At 53.0% G+C, this 16,087-nt stretch overlaps 2 protein-coding genes across 3 annotated transcripts; both read right to left on the reverse strand.

Moving 5' to 3' along the window:
- Window positions 1-4,172: 4,172 nt before the first annotated feature.
- On the reverse strand, window positions 4,173-5,639 carry LOC133747102 (peptidyl-prolyl cis-trans isomerase E-like). Its single transcript, XM_062175264.1, is given in 2 exon segments — window positions 4,173-4,908; window positions 4,911-5,639. Coding segments are annotated over 2 exon segments (903 nt in total). The 5' UTR covers window positions 5,638-5,639; the 3' UTR covers window positions 4,173-4,732.
- Window positions 5,640-6,547: 908 nt separating this feature from the next.
- On the reverse strand, window positions 6,548-15,610 carry RIPPLY3 (ripply transcriptional repressor 3). 2 transcript variants are annotated; one of them, XM_062175277.1, is made up of 4 exons: window positions 15,507-15,610; window positions 14,762-14,834; window positions 10,387-10,454; window positions 7,266-7,655 (listed from the first exon to the last, which is right to left on the reverse strand). In XM_062175277.1, the coding sequence occupies exons 1-4, from the start codon at window positions 15,608-15,610 to the stop codon at window positions 7,343-7,345; spliced, it is 558 nt and encodes a 185-aa protein (XP_062031261.1). In that variant the 3' UTR covers window positions 7,266-7,342. The 2 variants fall into 2 exon arrangements, with proteins under 2 accessions (XP_062031272.1, XP_062031261.1); XM_062175288.1 differs by lacking the exon at window positions 10,387-10,454 and having other exon boundaries at window positions 6,548-7,655; window positions 15,536-15,610.
- Between the last annotated feature and the right edge of the window lie 477 nt (window positions 15,611-16,087).

Here is a 16,087-nt window from a genome sequence, read left to right on the forward strand (position 1 = left end):
GGGATGCCAGCGATGCAGGTAGAGGATTAACCTAGTGTGCCATGGCGCCAGCCCCTAAATATTATTTCAATAGAAGAACTTAAGCTTTTTTTTTTTTAAAGATTTATTTTATTTATTTGAAAGACAGAGTTACAGAGAGAGAGAAGGAGAGACAGAGAGAGAGAGAGGTCTTTCATCCATTGGTTCGTCCCCAAATGGCCACAACGGCCAGGACTAAACAAGGCCAAGTGCAGGAGCCAGGAGCTTCATCCAGATTTCCCACACGAGTGCAGGGCCCCAAGCACTTGTATCATCCTCCACTGCTTTCCCAAGCACATTAGCAGGGCGCTGGGTCAGAAATGGAGCAACCAGGACTCAAACCAGCGCCCATATGGGATGCTGGTGCTACAGGTGGTAGCTCATCCCTCTCTGCTACAACACCAGTCTGGAGCCTAAGCTTTTTAAAAATTGCTTCTTTGCAGTGTAGTTTATATATTTTCACCCATTAGCATTGCACAAATATTTCAGTAAATTTATAGCATTATGCAATAATCACTCTAACCCAGTTATAAAACACTTCCATCACCCCCCTCCCTAAATGCCTTGGGCTCACTTAGAGTTAGGTAGTCTTGTTTCCACTCCCAATGCTAAGCAACCACTGTTTTGCTTTCTGTTACTAAATAAATTTGCTTTTTTCTCAATATATCATATAAATGGAATTATACATTGTAGTCTGCTATGTTTCGTTTCTTTCAATTGGAATAATGTTTTCAAGGTCAATTCATGTCTTAACATGTTCAGAGCTTCTTCTGTTTATTGCTGAATAATACCTCATTTGCATGGATATAAAGTAGCCCTGCCTTGCTCCCCAACTCCCAGCAGAAGCCCTGAGCAGGGGGGAGCCCAGAGAAACAGAAAGTAGATAAGTGATTGACAATGGCTGGGGACAGGGGGAAGGGGGAGTGCCTGCTAATGTTTAGGAAATTCCTTTCTGGAGTAACAAAATTGTCCAATTAGGTACTGGCGATGGCTTGCGACTCTGTGACTACATTAAAAATGCTGAGCTGTGCATTTTAAAAGGATGGATCTTAAAGTACATCAATAAGTCCCAATTACAAAATTTTCTGTCCAAAAAAAAAAAAACTGAATTGAAAATAATGTCCAAAGGGCCAACACTGTGGCCAGTAGGCTAAGCCTTCACTTGTGGTGCCAGCATCCCATATGGGTACCAGTTTGTGTCTTGGCTGCTCCTCTTCTGATCCAGCTCTCTGCCTATGGCCTGGGAAAGCAATAGAAGATGACCCAATGAACTGGCGCTGTGGCGCAGTGGGTTTACACCCTGGCCTGAAGCGCTGGCATCCCATATGGGTGCCGATTCAAAACCTGGCTGCTCCACTTCCGATCCAGCTCTCTTCTGTGGCCTGGGAAAGCAGTAGAAGATGGCCCAAGTCCTTGGGCCCCTACACCCACGCGTGAGACCTGGAGGAAGCTCCTGGCTCCTGGCTTTGGCCTGGCTTACACCCACCTGTTGTGAACTTGTGAATGGAAGATCTGTGTCTCTTTCTCTGTCATTCTGTCTTTCAAATACATATTTATATATATATATATACATATATATATACACACACACAAAGCACACATCAAATTATATATATATATACAAATTTTATATACACATATACACACACAAAAATAATATATATACACACACTGGCCTTGGGGCCAGTGCTATGGCCCCAAAAGCCTCCACCTGCAGTGCTGGTATCCCATATGGACTATCCCATATTTCAATATCCCATATTCCAATCCATCTCCCTGCTAATGTGCCCAGGAAAGCAGCAGAGGATGACCCAAGTGCCTTGGGCCCCTGCACCCATGTGGGAGACCAAGAAAGTGCTCCTGGCTCCTGGCTTTGGATCAGTCCAGTTCTGGCTGTTGCAGCCATTTGGGGAGTGAACCAGTGGATGGAAGACCTCTCTCTTTCTCTCTGCCTCTGCTTCTCTGTAACTCCATCTGTCAAATAAATAAAGAAATCTAGAAAAAAAAAGCCTGGGCTCACAGATTTGGGGCTTTAGCTGTTAAGTCATGTAACAACCCATATTGTTTTGTTTGTTTGTTTGTTTGTTTGTTTTGACAGGCAGAATGGACAGTGAGAGAGAGAGAGATGGAGAGAGAAAGGTCTTCCTTTTCCGTTGGTTCATCCCCCAGTGGCCGCTGTGGCCAGCGCACTGTGGCTGGTGCACTGCGCTGATCCGAAGCCAGGAGCCAGGTGCTTCTCCTGGTCTCCCATGCGGGTGCAGGGTCCAAGGACTTGGGCCATCCTCCACTGCACTCCTGGGCCACAGCAGAGAGCTGGACTGGAAGAGGAGCAACCGGGACAGAATCCAGCGCCACAGGCAGAGGATTAGCCTATTGAGCCAAGCGCTGGCCCCACCCATATTGTTATTCACCCATTCACGTGACAAGCTGTGAGATCCCAGGGACCCTGCGTTCACAAGTGTCCTACCCACAGGACATGTAATTCCATTGCTGGCCACAGCCAGAGTGGCCCATTCTCAAGGGACAGCACTTTAAGTTCTGGGGACCAGCAACACGGCGATGCACACCAAGTTTGGGTTTTGATGGTGAACTGACAAGGGAATCCGATTTTCTCAGGAAAACGAATCCACTAAGAAAATGAAACAAAATCAGAGGTGATTATTTAATTTTCGTTTCTTTTTTTTTTTAAAGGTCTATTTATTTATTTAAAAGTCAGAGTTACACAGAGAGAGGAGAGGCAGAGAGAGAGAGAGAGAGAGGTCTTCCATCCAATGGTTCACTCCCCAATTGGCCACAACAGCTGGAGTTGCGCCGATCCAAAGCCAGGAGCCAGGAGCTTCTTCTGAGTCTCCCACACAAGAGCAGGGGCCAAGGACTTGGGCCATCTTCTACTGCTATCCCAGGCCACAGCAGAGAGCTGGATCGGAAGTGGAGCAGCTGGGACTCGATATGGGATGCTGGCACTGCAGCTGGTAGCTTTTATCCATTACGCCACAGCACCAGCCCCTGATTTTAAATTTGAAAAAAAGGTACTCTAAAAGAGCAAAAGAAATAATAAAACAGAATAATGAAAATAGCTTTAAAAATATGAGGTGGACATTTGGTGCCCTGAGTTAAGTTGTCTCCTGGGATGCCTGAATCCCACACTGGAGCGCCTGGTTGGAACTCAGCTTCGGCTCTCTGCTTCCAAGCCAGCTTCCTGCTAATGCATCCTGGAGGCTGCAGATGATGGCCCAGGGACTTGGTTCCCGGCAGCCCCATGGGCAACCTGGGTTGAGGTACCAGCCCCCAGACCCAGCTTTGGCATAGCTCTGACTACTGGGGGCATCTGGGGAGTCAACCTGTAGGTGGAAGATCTTGCTCTGTCTCTCAGCGTCTCAAATAAATAAATAAAGAGTGTAAAAATAAAATAAATAAATGTGCTTACAAAGCAAACAAGAGGCACTTGGCACGGTGGTTATGACACCACTTGGGATGCCTGTATCCGCTATCAGACGGCCTGATTTGAGTCCCAGTTCCACTGTCCGTTCCACCTGCCTCCTGATGTGCACCCAGGGGGACAGCAGGCAATGCTCAAGTGATTGGGCCCCTGTCACTCACATGGGCCACCTGGACTGAGTCTTCCCCGGCTTTGGCCTGGCTCTGCTCCGGGTGTTGGAGGCGTTTAGGGAGTAAGCCAGTGGATGAGACCTCTCTCTCTCTCTCTGCCTTTCAAATAAACAAACAAACAACCAAAAAACATAAATTTAAAAAACAAGGAAAACAAAAAAGACCAAAACACAAAGAAGAGAAAAAAACAAAAAAAAAAAGTACAGTAATTTTTATGAATGAGTGAAGCAAAAAAAAAAAAAAGTAATTGTCATTTTTTGACAGGAACAACACGGGGGGGGGGGTAACTGTGCAATGCATATTTTTCTACGGTCTTTGGATTATCAGGCTATTTGCATGTATTACCTTTTGTGTGTGTGTGTGTGTGTGTGTTCCAATAAAATTTATTCACAAAAGCAGGTCCATGTAATTTGCTGACTTCCTATCCCTGACAAGTGCAGTATGTAGCAGAGGAAAAGCACTTTGAGCTGTAAAACATTATTAGAAAAATTTGTGAAATGGAAGTATGCAATAAACGTATCATGGAGCGTGACTGGCAGGTACCCTTGCGGCTCCGAGGCCAGCAGCAGCTCAGGAGCAGAGGCTGCAGAAGACAGGAGCATTGCCACAGTCTTTGAACTCTGCTGTCTTGACACGGTCTGACAGGGCTACCGGTGTGCAGGTGGATTACCTGGTACCAAAAGGGACTGGTCCATGAGGGGAAAAACAATCTACAGGGAGGACACTGCCCTGGCCACTTGCCAGCCCATCTCAGAGGAAAGCTCAGCCACAGACGCAAACTCTGACAACCCTAGGAGCTGGCTGGAGGCAGCAGTCTGAAGACGAGGGTTTATTTCGGTGGAGAAAACCTCCAGGGTCCCCCCGGGCAGGTGGGGGACGGGCCCTGGCAGCAAACACCGGGCCTGTCCATGGTGGGGAGGGCGGTGCCTGCCTGGCTGCTCCTGGCCCAGGCACGATGGGAAAGAGCCCAGGGAAGTCCATGCTGTGCCTGCAGGAGCTGACGCCGAGGAAGGGCTCTGGCCATGAACGCTGCTTCCGTGCTGGTCCCGGAGGCCGCAAGTCCTTCCTGGGTGTGCAGAGCAAGGGCAGAGGGCGCCAGCTCAGCTCAGGCGAACTCGCCACAATCTGCGATGATCACCTTCTGCTTGGGCTTCCTGTCCTTGCTGCCCTGGGCCTCAATCTGTCGCAAGACATCCAGACCGTCGGTCACCTCCCCAAACACCACATGCTTGCCATCCAACCAGTCTGTCTTGTCACATGTCAGGAAGAACTGGGAGCCTTGGTGTTTGGGCCAGAGTTGGCCATGGAGAGCAGGCCTGGTCCTGTATGTTTGAGGATGAAGTTTTCATCATCAAACTTCTTCCCATAGATGGACTTGCCCCCAGTGCCATTGTGGTTTGTGAAATCGCCGCCTTGGCACATGAACTGGGGAATGATGCGGTGGAAGCTGCTTCCCTTGAAGCCAAAGCCCTTCTCATGGGTGCACAGGCAACGGAAATTCTCTGCTGTCATGGGTACAATATCTGAATGCAGGAGCATCTGGATGCGGCCAGCTGGTTTATTTCCAATCTTGATGTCCATGTACACCTGAGGGTTTGACCGGGCCTTTTTTGCAGTGGGCTCTCCCTCCTGGCGTTCTACTTTGGGAGGCTCTGACCCTTCTTCCTCTTTATTCTCTTCAAGAGTCTTCCCCGAAAACTTCTTCAACCAGTCGTCATCTGACCAAACTGGTCTGGAAGAGCCTTCCTTAATTCTCATTGGTTTGGCCAAATTGACCCGAATTGTCCTTCCAAAGAGCTCAGACTCATTCATGTTGTCGATAGCTGCTGCAGCATCTCCTGCCAACTCAAATTCAACAAAAGCGAATCCTCGGTGCTTTTCTGTTTCATAGTCCAGAGGAATCTGAATATCTGTGATGTCTCCAAAAGGAATAAAAGCAGCATGAAGGACTTTGTCGTGCACCTCCTCTGCCAGCCCACCCACGTACAGGACACGCTTGGTAGCAGCCATCTTGCTCCCTGGATTACCCTTTTTTATAAGATTTTATTTGAAAGTCAGGGTTACAGAGAGGCAGAGGCAGAGGCAGAAGAACAGAGAGAGAGAGAGAGAGGTCTTGCTTCTGCTGGTTCACTCCCCAATTGGCCAGGAGCTTCTTCCAGGTCTCCAACATGGATGCAGAATCCTAGCACTTGGGCCATCTTCTGCTGCTCTCCCAGGCGCATTAGCAAGGAGCTGGATCAGAAGTGGAGCAGCTGGCACTTGAACTGATGTCCATATGGGATGCTGGCAGCAGCTTTACCCGCTGTGCCACAGCGCCGGCCCCATATTACTCCCATTTTTAAAATATGAGTGTGTTATTTGGAAACTGAAGGGGGTGCAAGGGCCCAAGGACTGAAGTTATAAGTCATTTTGTTTTTCTTTCTGCATTCTTAAAAAGAATAAATATCACCAGCGCCGCGGCTCACTAGGCTAATCCTCCACCTGCGGCGCCGGCACACCGGGTTCTAGTCCCGATCGGGGCACCAGATTCTGTTCTGGTTGCTCCTCTTCCAGGCCAGCTCTCTGCTATGGCCTGGGAGAGCTGTGGAGGATGGCCCAGGTCCTTGGGCCCTGTACCCGCATGGAAGACCAGTAGAAGCACCTGGCTCCTGGCTTCAGAATAGCGAGGTGCGCTGGCCGCAGCGGCCACTGGGGGGAGAACCAATGGAAAAGGAAGACCTTTCTTTCTGTCTCTCTCTTTCTCTCACTGTCCACTCTGCCTGTCAAAATAAATAAATAAATAAAAAATAAAAGAATAAATATAATTTTAAAAGAGTTACATATTTAAAAATCCCAAAAGACTTTCAAGAACTCCTAAAACAGGAAATTAATTGCATCTAAAAATATCTTAAGCAAAACAAAAAAAGATGATTCTGAAATATTCTTTCCTTCAAAATATTTATTTCAAGTACAAATTTATACCATAACATGTACTATACATGAAGACAACCACATGTAAGAAAATTAAGTAAAAAATCTTGAAGAATTCAGTTATTTGGTTATCAAAATATAAAAAATTCTAAACAGTTTTCCATTAGATGCTTAAGTTGAGAACAGTGTTATTCCATTCAAGTATCAAGCCCAGAGCTGTCCTAGCTCAGATTAATATTCTTCTGCTTGTATGTTCATACCCACCGCCCTTAGACACCCATCACAAACACTGAAATCCACAATTAGCCCTCAGAAATGCAGAAATTGCTATTTGTTCCTCTTACGGAAATTATAAGGGTTTTGGGTTCTTGTTGATTTTTTTCATAAGTAAATTTTTGTTCCCTAAAGTGCTCCCAAGCAGCCATATCAGCCAGTGAGCAATGGGTTAAAACAGATGTATTGCCCCCATCAGTTTTACAAATGCAGAAATAGCTAAAGAGGAGTCTCAAGTGGGAGGCAGGGCTGGGCTACTGATCCATCTAGGGACCCCTGGCCATCTGGTCCGCAGAGAGCCGCTGCCTTCCCTGACAGCCACCAGGGGCACAGGCAGCTTCCCTCTGTCTAAGATCCTTTCCCAAGGGTGTGACGGAGTCACTGAGAAATCAGGCCGAGAGGGAGAAGTAAAAGCTGGGCTCTCCCAGCAGCCCTCAGCCTCTGTACACCCAGCAGAGGTCACAGTGTCCTTGTCCCCAGGAGCAGGAGGAGGCAGAGGGAGAGGAGGTTGGCACTGGGAGAGAGGCCCCACTCATTTGGATGAAGAGCCCTGGCCGCCCCTGGGAGAGTCGCTGTGGGGGAGCTGCCCCTTGCTGAGGGGGCCACCCCTTCCTGCAGCTCCGTGTACCAGCCGGGCTCTGCCCTGTGCCCCTGGGCCACGTTCCGCCTCCTGGTCCCAGCCACCCAGGGCCCGCGTCTCTTCCTCTGGGCCGTCGCTTTCAGAATCAGAGCCGCCTGACTCGTCGTTGTAGAAGTGGATGGTGGCTTGCACCGGGAAGCTGGCCAGCACCTTTTCCCCGGAACTCTGCAGGTACTCCTGGCGCTTGGAAATGGGTAGATAGAGCCTGGCTTTGCGGAAACAAACACAGCATCAGTCCCTGGTCTCCTTGCAGAAAACAGCTGAAAACCCACTCTCGCCCTCAGCTTGCCTCTGCTCCACACAGGGATTATTACCGGGGTCTGGCACTGAGCCGAGGCAAATCTCTCCATGGACACGGGAGGGAGGACGCGCTCTGAGGACGGTCAGGGCCGCGTGGAAACGCTGAGTCCCAGGACAAAGACGCCCACTCTGCTCCGACAAAGGCCCTGACTCCCCCCGCTAATGGGTGGCCCACTTGGGTTGGGGGCCCTGCCCCCAGCCTCTGCAGTGCTGGGACCTTGTAAGCTTTGGCTCTGGAGGAAACTTAGACTCCGAAACCCTGGTCGGGAGAGGCAGCTCATCTTTCCAGTGGTTGCACCTGGGGAAGCTGAAGGGGCGGGTCCTTTGCTCTGGAGAAGAGAAAAGGTATGCTTGGGAGAAGAGAGAGAAAGGGACAGGGAGGGGCCGATGCCATGGCACAGTAGGTTAATTCTCCGCCTGTGGCACCGGCATCCCATATGGGCGCTGGTTCTAGTTCCGGCTGCTCCTCTTCCAATCCAGCTCTCTGCTGTGGCCTGGGAAAGCAGTAGAAGATGGCCCAAGTACATGGGCCCCTGCAGCCATGTGGGAGACCAGGAAAAAGCACCTGGCTCCTGGCTTAGGATTGGCACAGCTCCAGCCATTCTGGCCATTGTGGCCATTTGGGGAGTGAACCAACGGAAGGAAGATCTTTATCTCTGTCTCTCTCCCTCTCACTGTCTATCTGTCAAATAATAAAGAAATAACAAGGAAAAAAGAAAGGGGGAGAGAGAAAGGAAAGTGAGGCTTAAATATATAAAATTTGGAACCCCTAAAGTTCAGATTTTGTGAAATTTAGGATTCCAGTTAGATGTAGGGAAATATTTAAAATACACTCCTCTCCCCTCATTTCTTATCCTTGCACTCGGGACTCACAAATGCCTTGGCTCCTCCCCTCCCCCCCATGCCCTGAGGAAGTGAGCAGGTGTGCCTGTCCATCACCACTTCACCAGCACACAGGCCAACATCCCCCTTTGCAGGGGGAGGAGAAGCGGGTGGCAGAACAGGGCTAGAGGTCACGAGTGATGTGTGGCAGTTCTGCATTGTCACGGCCATGGAGGAGGTACCATCCAGCTGTCAGTGGACACAGAGGCCAGGACACCCAAGACAGCCCCTGCCCCAACACACGCATGGTGATTTCAGCAAATCCGAAACTGAGGAGCAGCACCTGAGGGCGTGGGAGGCAGGCCCCGGGGGGAGGTGAGCACGGGAATCCTGGCAGGGCATCAAGCAGACAGTGCTTCCCAACCCCAGCTGCACCCTGAATCTGGTGAGAGCCCCAAAACCACACACGCTCGGGCCTGACATGGGAGCCGGTTATTCAGAACTCCTGGCAGAAGCACCCAGGCATCTGTGATTTCCCTGATTTGAGAGAGAGAGAGAGAGAGAGAGAGAGAGATCTCCCATCTGCTGGTTCACTCCCTAAATGCCTGCCATGGCTGTTTGGGGCTGGGTCAGGCTGAAGCCAGGAGTCTGGGACTCTATCCAGGTCTCCCCCGTGTGGCAGAGACTCAACTACTCGAACCATCACCAGCTGCCTCCCCAGGGTGCTGGAACCAGGAACCGAGCCAGGACACTCTGACACGGGGTGTGGGTATCTCAGCACGCGTCTTACTCACTAGGCCAAGTGCTCACCCCAGCATCTGTATTTTTAAAAGCTTCCCCAGCAATTCCAGGAGAAGTGGAAATCACAGATACAAAGGACTATGGAAGTATTTCTTTTCCTAAGACCAGTGTAGCCAGTCTGAGGGATCTACCTTTCACCTCTATTTTTTTTTTTTTTTTTTTGACAGGCAGAGTGGATATGGTTCACCCTCCAATGGCCGCTGCGGCCGGCACACTGCGCTGATCCAAAGCCAGGAGCCAGGTGCTTCTCCTGGTCTCCCATGGGGTGCAGGGCCCAAGCACTTGGGCCATCCTCCACTGCCTTCCCGGGCCATAGCAGAGAGCTGGCCTGGAAGAGGGGCAACCGGGACAGAATCCGGCACCCCAACTGGGACTAGAACCCAGTATGCCGGCGCCACAAGGCGGAGGATTAGCCTGTTAAGCCACAGCGCCAGCCTACCTTTCATCTCTAAAAAGGAATCTTTGTGTTAAGCTCCCTGGCCTTTCAGGCTAACCCAGTGGAAACACCCTGAGGAGTGGCAGTGGCGTAGGCTTGGGAGATTTTGCTGGTGGGAACGAGGGATAAGAGATGGAAACGAGTAAAAATCCTGACCATGAGCCAGCGCCTAGAACGGATGGGACATCAGTGGGCTACGGAGTCCTGGTCAGCTAGATTGTCTGCTAGTTTATATCCCAGAGGAGAGACAGAAACTTGCCTCAGTATCTAAGCAAAGTGCATGCGCTATACAATTCACATGCAGTTGAATTTCCCATGAGGCGTGATATATATCAAAGGCATCCACAAAAACTAAGTGAGAGAAGCAATTTCTAACTCACAACAGAAACACATTCAGGACGCACAGCAGATGGAGTCCAGAAATCCAACAAAATACCCCTGAAGTTCCCGGGTATGAGCAAGCTAAGTAACACGGGAGACGACACTGAGCGATTTTCACTTGCTGAAGATGCTAAAGGGTCCCCGGTGGTCAGATGAGCGGGAAATGGAAGATTCCCTCCCGGAGGGCACCGATTACCTGACCGGATGCTGAAACCCGAAGGCTCCCTTGGATCCCAGAGCTTGTTGGTCACCCCCAGGCTCCAGCTGCAAAAACAGACAGACAGACAGACCAGTCAAGGAGCCCAGGAGGGCACCATGGAGGCATCAGTCCCGGCAAGAGATGATAAAGACGCCAACTCCAAGGGTGGGCATTTGGTGCGACAGTGAAGTCGCCACGTGGGCTCTCCCACCCCCATCAGAGTGCCTGACTCACATCCCAGCCGCTCTGCTTCCAATCCGGCTTCCCGCACATGCACACCCTGGGGGGCAGCAGAGGATGGCTCCAGTAGTTGGGTCCCTGGCACCCCTGTGGAAACCCAGATGGAGTTCTCGGTTCCTGGCTTTTATGGGTATCTGGGGAGTGAACCAGCAGGTGGAAGATCTCTGTCTGTCTCTTTGCCTTTCAAATACAATGGAAATAACAGTTTTGCAAAAATGTGAACTCAGGTAACAGCAGTGGAAGGTGAAGGGAAGGCAGCTTCCCACCACACTTCAGTAACATCCAAGGGGCCTGTGGCCACTGGCAGATCACGAACCTGGGAGAGAGAAGCTAGCTGGGCACCAGGCATGAAGACAGCAGGAATGAGGAGAGCCAGGCCTCCCATGCCAACTGCCTACAGAGTGACCAGGAAGGCGAGGGGACGGTCGCACAGTCGATCCCAGTCTACCCAAACACCTGCCGGTGCAGGCGGACCTGAATGGACCGAGGAGCCAGGAATCACTAGCACCAGTCTCTCTGGAAGCTCTGCTATTGTGGACAGTGGGGTGTCCTGGGATGATGATGGGGCAGCAGGCCAGAAACTCTGAGCCCTTGGAGTCCAAGCAGTCGAACGGGACACAGATAGGGAGTGGGGCAAAATCTGCTACTTTGGTGTGACAAGAAAGGACCCTAGGCCGGCGCCGTGGCTTAACAGGCTAATCCTCCGCCTTGCGGCGCCGGCACTAGTCCCGGTCAGGGCACCGGATTCTATCCCGGTTGCCCCTCTTCCAGGCCAGCTCTCTGCTATGGCCCGAGAAGGCAGTGGAGGATGGCCCAAGTGCTTGGGCCCTGCACCCGCATGGGAGACCAGGAGAAGCACCTGGCTCCTGGCTTCGGATTAGCGAGATGCGCTGGCCACAGCGGCCATTGGAGGGTGAACCAGCGGCAAAAAGGAAGACCTTTCTCTCTGTCTCTCTCTCTCTCTCTCACTATCCACTCTGCCTGTCAAAAAAAAAAAAAAAAGAAAAGAAAGAAAGAAAGAAAGAAAGAAAGAAAGAAAGAAAGGACCCTGAGGGCTTCCACACTGTTGATCGCCACACTGGTCCATGCTGCAGGGGACCTGGGGTGTGTGTGTGCACACATGTGTGTGCAGCCCTGTGTGTGTGTGACACCTGTGAGCAAACCGGCGTGCAGTGAGCCTCTGCATTCCATCAGCCACAAGTTTATAAAATATTGTGACGAGCTAAGAGGGGTAAAACGAGGCTCAGGTATGGTTTGGATCCAGTCTGAGTCTGTCCTGAAGGGCTCATGTGTTGAAATTTCATCCCCACAGAGAAGTACTGTGGGGAGGTAGAAACTTGATCGACTGTGATGTGATCAGGATGAGATAAAGGCACCAGTGTGGAGCCTGCATTGAATCCTGGTGGCTTTAGGAGCAGAAACAGGCCAGAACACACGCAGGCAAGCTCTCCATCTCTCATCCAGGGATGCCTTGTGCTGCCTGGGGACCCAGACAACAAGCAGGCCATCACCAGGTGCAAACCCTTGACCTTGGACCAGGGCCGTGAGCCAGAATAAGCCTCTTTGCCTCCCAAGTAGCCTACCTGGGGTATTTTGTTGCAGTAATGAGAAATGGACCATTGTGGGTGTTTGGAGCAAAATCTTTTCCATCGCAAAGTCCACTCCTTGAGGGCTACAGGAAGTCGCTTCTGTGCTAAACTCTGCCCTCAGTCAGCATCCCTACATGCTCACGCTCACTCTACCACTACCAGCAAGCAGGTCCCCCTAAAGAGGAATTCATGTCCTGTGACAGGGCAGGGCCGAGGGTCTATACCACACTGCAGACTCCGGCAAGCCAAAGGCAGGCGGACAGAGGCTCCACAGTGCCCTTCACATGTCCAGCCCTAATGAGACTGCGACACAAACACTGCACCTGTCTAAACTCTAAAAGCTTCACCCCACTAACATGCGCAGCTGCTGTAAATATGACTATGTTCCAAAAAATCTTATTAAAGATACTTTCGGGGCCAGCGCTGTGGCGTAGAGGGTAAAGCCACTGCCTATAGTGCCTTGTGTCCCATATGAGTGCTAGTTGGGGTCCTGGCTGCTCCACGTCTGATCCAGTTCCCGGCTAATGCACCTGAGAAATCAGTGGAAGATGGCCCAAGTGCTTGGGCCCCTGCACCCACGTGGGAGACCTGGGGAAGCTCCTGGCTCCTGGTTTCAGATCGGCCCAGCTCCGGCAGCTGAAGACATTTGGGGAGTGAACCAATGGATGGAAGACCTCTTTCTCTCTCTGTAACACTGCCTTTCAAATAAATAATCTTTTTTTAAAAGATACTTTCTGATTCTGATCATTACGTGGGAAGAGAATTGGGAGCAAGCTAAGCACTGTCAGCGCACGCAGGTAAGCGTGTCCTCCCTGGAGCCAGAGAGCACACACAGCAGGGGGAGACGGCCTTCTCTACTCCACGCCAGCCTCTGGCTAGCCGAAGGCCTCACGAAACTGGGAAGCTGGGCCCGGCCCAGGAACACACTCCCAGACCCCTTCCAGGAAATCGCCTGCCCACAGAGCCGGGGAGTGCCAACAGGGAAACCCAACAGAGCACACAGCTCTTCAGGAGTGAAAGGGTGCCGAGTTGGTGAGCATGATCCCGTGCTCAGGGCACGGGGCCTTGAGGCCTCCCCCCAGGCTTAGATTTTATTCCAATTTTGATCTGCTTGCCGGGAGGCCTGGTACGGACCACTCTCACCCCCACCACTGCCCACTCAAAGGCAAAGCTTGAGAAATTCTACCAGCAGGGCCCTGGAGCCGAGGAGTTCTCCGGCTTTGCCGAGAGAGGGCGCTGTGGAGCAAGACGCGTTCTTTCCCCGCACCTGGCTGCGCCCACCGCTCTGGGCTGCTGGACTCAAAGCTGGCCGCTGGGCTCCGCTGGACCCCTGGGCTCTGCAAAGAACTGGCCTGGCGGTGGGGCGACACACCCCTCCCCGCACCCATCTATGCCCACGGCTGCTTCACACGGCGAGGCAAACCCTAGGATCCATCCGTTAGCCTCTCTGCAACCTCTTTGCAAATCAAACCTCAAAGCCACTCTGCCTCCCCCTAGGATGTCCGCTGCGGTGTTCTCATTCCTGCAAACAACCCACAGGCTTCATTGAAAAGAAAACTGGATAATTGCAGACATCTGTATTCTCTCCCGCCCTCCTTTTAAACCTTATGTTTAAGAACTTAAGTTTGAGTGCGAAAGAAGGAATTATTTTACATGATTTAGGTATCGTAGGTAGGAATAACTGGGACTACAAAAATCACCTCTTGTTAACTTGTTATAGATTTTACTTGCTTCATTCTTAAAGTTTATATAGAAAGTGAAGTGCAATATTTAGATTAATTTAAATTAATCTAAGAAAGTAGCTCAAATCTCAAAACAGTATGTTTCCCCATACTGTTCCTTTACTTATCCTAAGGCAAACCTTGCCATGTTAGGCCCTGGGACTTGAATGCAAGGTGCTCCCTAGCCAGATGAACTCCTCAGTGCTTTGAAGATCATGGATTCATATTTTTAAATGTAACAAAGGAAAGGTAAAGTCTATGCAAGGGAGTCATTACTCCAGCAATGTATACAGCAATTGAGTTACCCGCACAGGAAAACAAAAGAGTGGCACTGGTCATTAATCTTGGGCCCCAAAGCCCGGGGCTTGAGTGTGTTTGCTCAGACAACAGGAGCCGTCCCAGCAGGGTGTGCAGACTGGGGGGCCCACGGTGCTTCGGGAGGGGCCAGACGGCGGCCTGGCGGGGCTCTGGGCAGCGCCCCGTGGGCACCTCAGCCCGGCGCGGCCCCTGTTTGCACGGCGGCACCAGCCTGGCGGACGCTGCGCTCAGCGGCCCTCCACGGGGGTGGCAGCGGTGGGCAGGGGCCAGGGTGGCCGCCCCCTCCACCCCAACACGGAAGAAATCCCTTAGGATGCCCAGGAAACAGCGTGCCGGGTTGTTGGCTTTGCTTTCTCAAGCAAGGCGAGCTATGAGGAGCGCACACTGGGGTCCGGCGACCACCAGGCTCCCACGGCGTTAGCTGGCCAGGGGCGGGGCGGCCGAGGCGGCCTGGTGTGGCCGCTGTGCTTAGGGTCCGCACGCGCGTCGGGTGACCACACTTACCCTTCCCGGGCTCCCAGTTGGGGTCAGCTGGGCACCTCTGGGTGTCAGCGTCCAAGGTCTCCACGGCGTGCGGCTGGAACAAGCCCGAGAACAGAGTGACCGGCGGGCCCTTCTGTGGCATCCGGAGGTCACTCTCCTGTCTAAGCTGCCTCTGGGGGAGTCGCTGGGCACCCGCAGAAGCTCCCTGGGGTTCTCGGGTCTGTGCACAAGCCAGGGCCCGCGTGCGTTTCTCTCCAGTGCGCTCCCCGTTCCCTGCCTCCAGGCTCTGGGAAGCCCTGCCCGGCCACAGTCCTCAGGGAACGCCTGGGCTGCAGGCTCTCTCCCCACCCCACCCTCACCTCCCCAAAAAGCAAACCCTTTCTCCCCTGAGACTAGCTGGCCACCCAGCCTCTTCCCCACTTCCCCAGGGACTTTGATTTTCTCGGAAAGGGCTGGTGCCCGAAGACAGCAAGGTGACCGAGTGAACTCCCTGGCGAGGCCAGCTTTGGGACCCCGAGGCTTCCGTTCCCAGCCTGGGGAATTTCAGATCTTCCAGAAACACAAGTGCGGGCCCGTTTCCTTTCCGCACTTGACAGCGGCGCGTCTGGGCGACCCGGCCCTGCGCCCCTCTGCCTCTGGCGTCGCCGTCGGGCTCTGGGGGTCCGCGGGGCCCGGCGGCGCCCGGGTGTCCGAGTCGCTGCGTTCCTGGCGCCCGCATTGCGCGCGCCTCTCCACGCGTCCACCGGGGCCGCGGGGACACCCTCACCTCTCGGGCCCGTGCGGTGGCGGCCGCACCTGGGAACCGTCCCCGGGGCAGTGACAGTCGCGCCCCCGCGCCTCCGGGGCTCCAGCCGCCGTCTCGGGTCTCATGGTGCCCGCCAAGCTGCGCGCTCCGGCGTCTGCGCCGCACCCCAGTCCTCCCGGCCCGCGCGCTCGGCGCCAGGTTTAAAAACAGGGGCGGAGCAGGGAGGGGACACGGGAAACCGCGGGCGGGGGGTAGGGGATCGGAGACGCTGCCGGAGGGGACGGCAACAGTGCGAGGACCCGAGGCGGGGGCAGGGCGTGTCCAGGACGGACTGGAGAAGCCCGGGGCAAGGGTGCGCAGCGGACAAAGGAAAACCCAGGAGGGGCGTGGTGGGGGGAGGTTTCCGGAGAGCCTGGCCTTCACCCACCGAGAGGTTAGCGAGGTGCCCGGCCGCGGGCTCCCCGACGCCGGTGCCCAAGGGGACGGTCTCGGGTCCGGGCGTAGCCGGGCCTCCGGAGCGCGGAGCGGGATGGGGACGCGGAGCGGGATGGGCCCGCGGAGAGAGTGCGGCTTCTTTCCCGGGAGGGCGGCAGTAGACGGCC

Source organism: Lepus europaeus, chromosome 2, assembly GCF_033115175.1.
Source record: "Lepus europaeus isolate LE1 chromosome 2, mLepTim1.pri, whole genome shotgun sequence".
Taxonomy (NCBI): domain Eukaryota; kingdom Metazoa; phylum Chordata; class Mammalia; order Lagomorpha; family Leporidae; genus Lepus; species Lepus europaeus.

Coding starts and splice junctions, on each gene's coding strand:
- RIPPLY3 (XM_062175277.1), bottom strand. CDS start 15,610: ATGAGACCCGAGACGGCGGCTGGAGCCCCGGAGGCGCGGGGGCGCGAC. Junction 10,455..14,761: donor CAACTGGGAGCCCGGGAAGG/GTAAGTGTGGTC, acceptor CTGTTTTTGCAG/CTGGAGCCTGGGGGTGACCA. Junction 7,656..10,386: donor GGGTTTCAGCATCCGGTCAG/GTAATCGGTGCC, acceptor CCGCAAAGCCAG/GCTCTATCTACCCATTTCCA.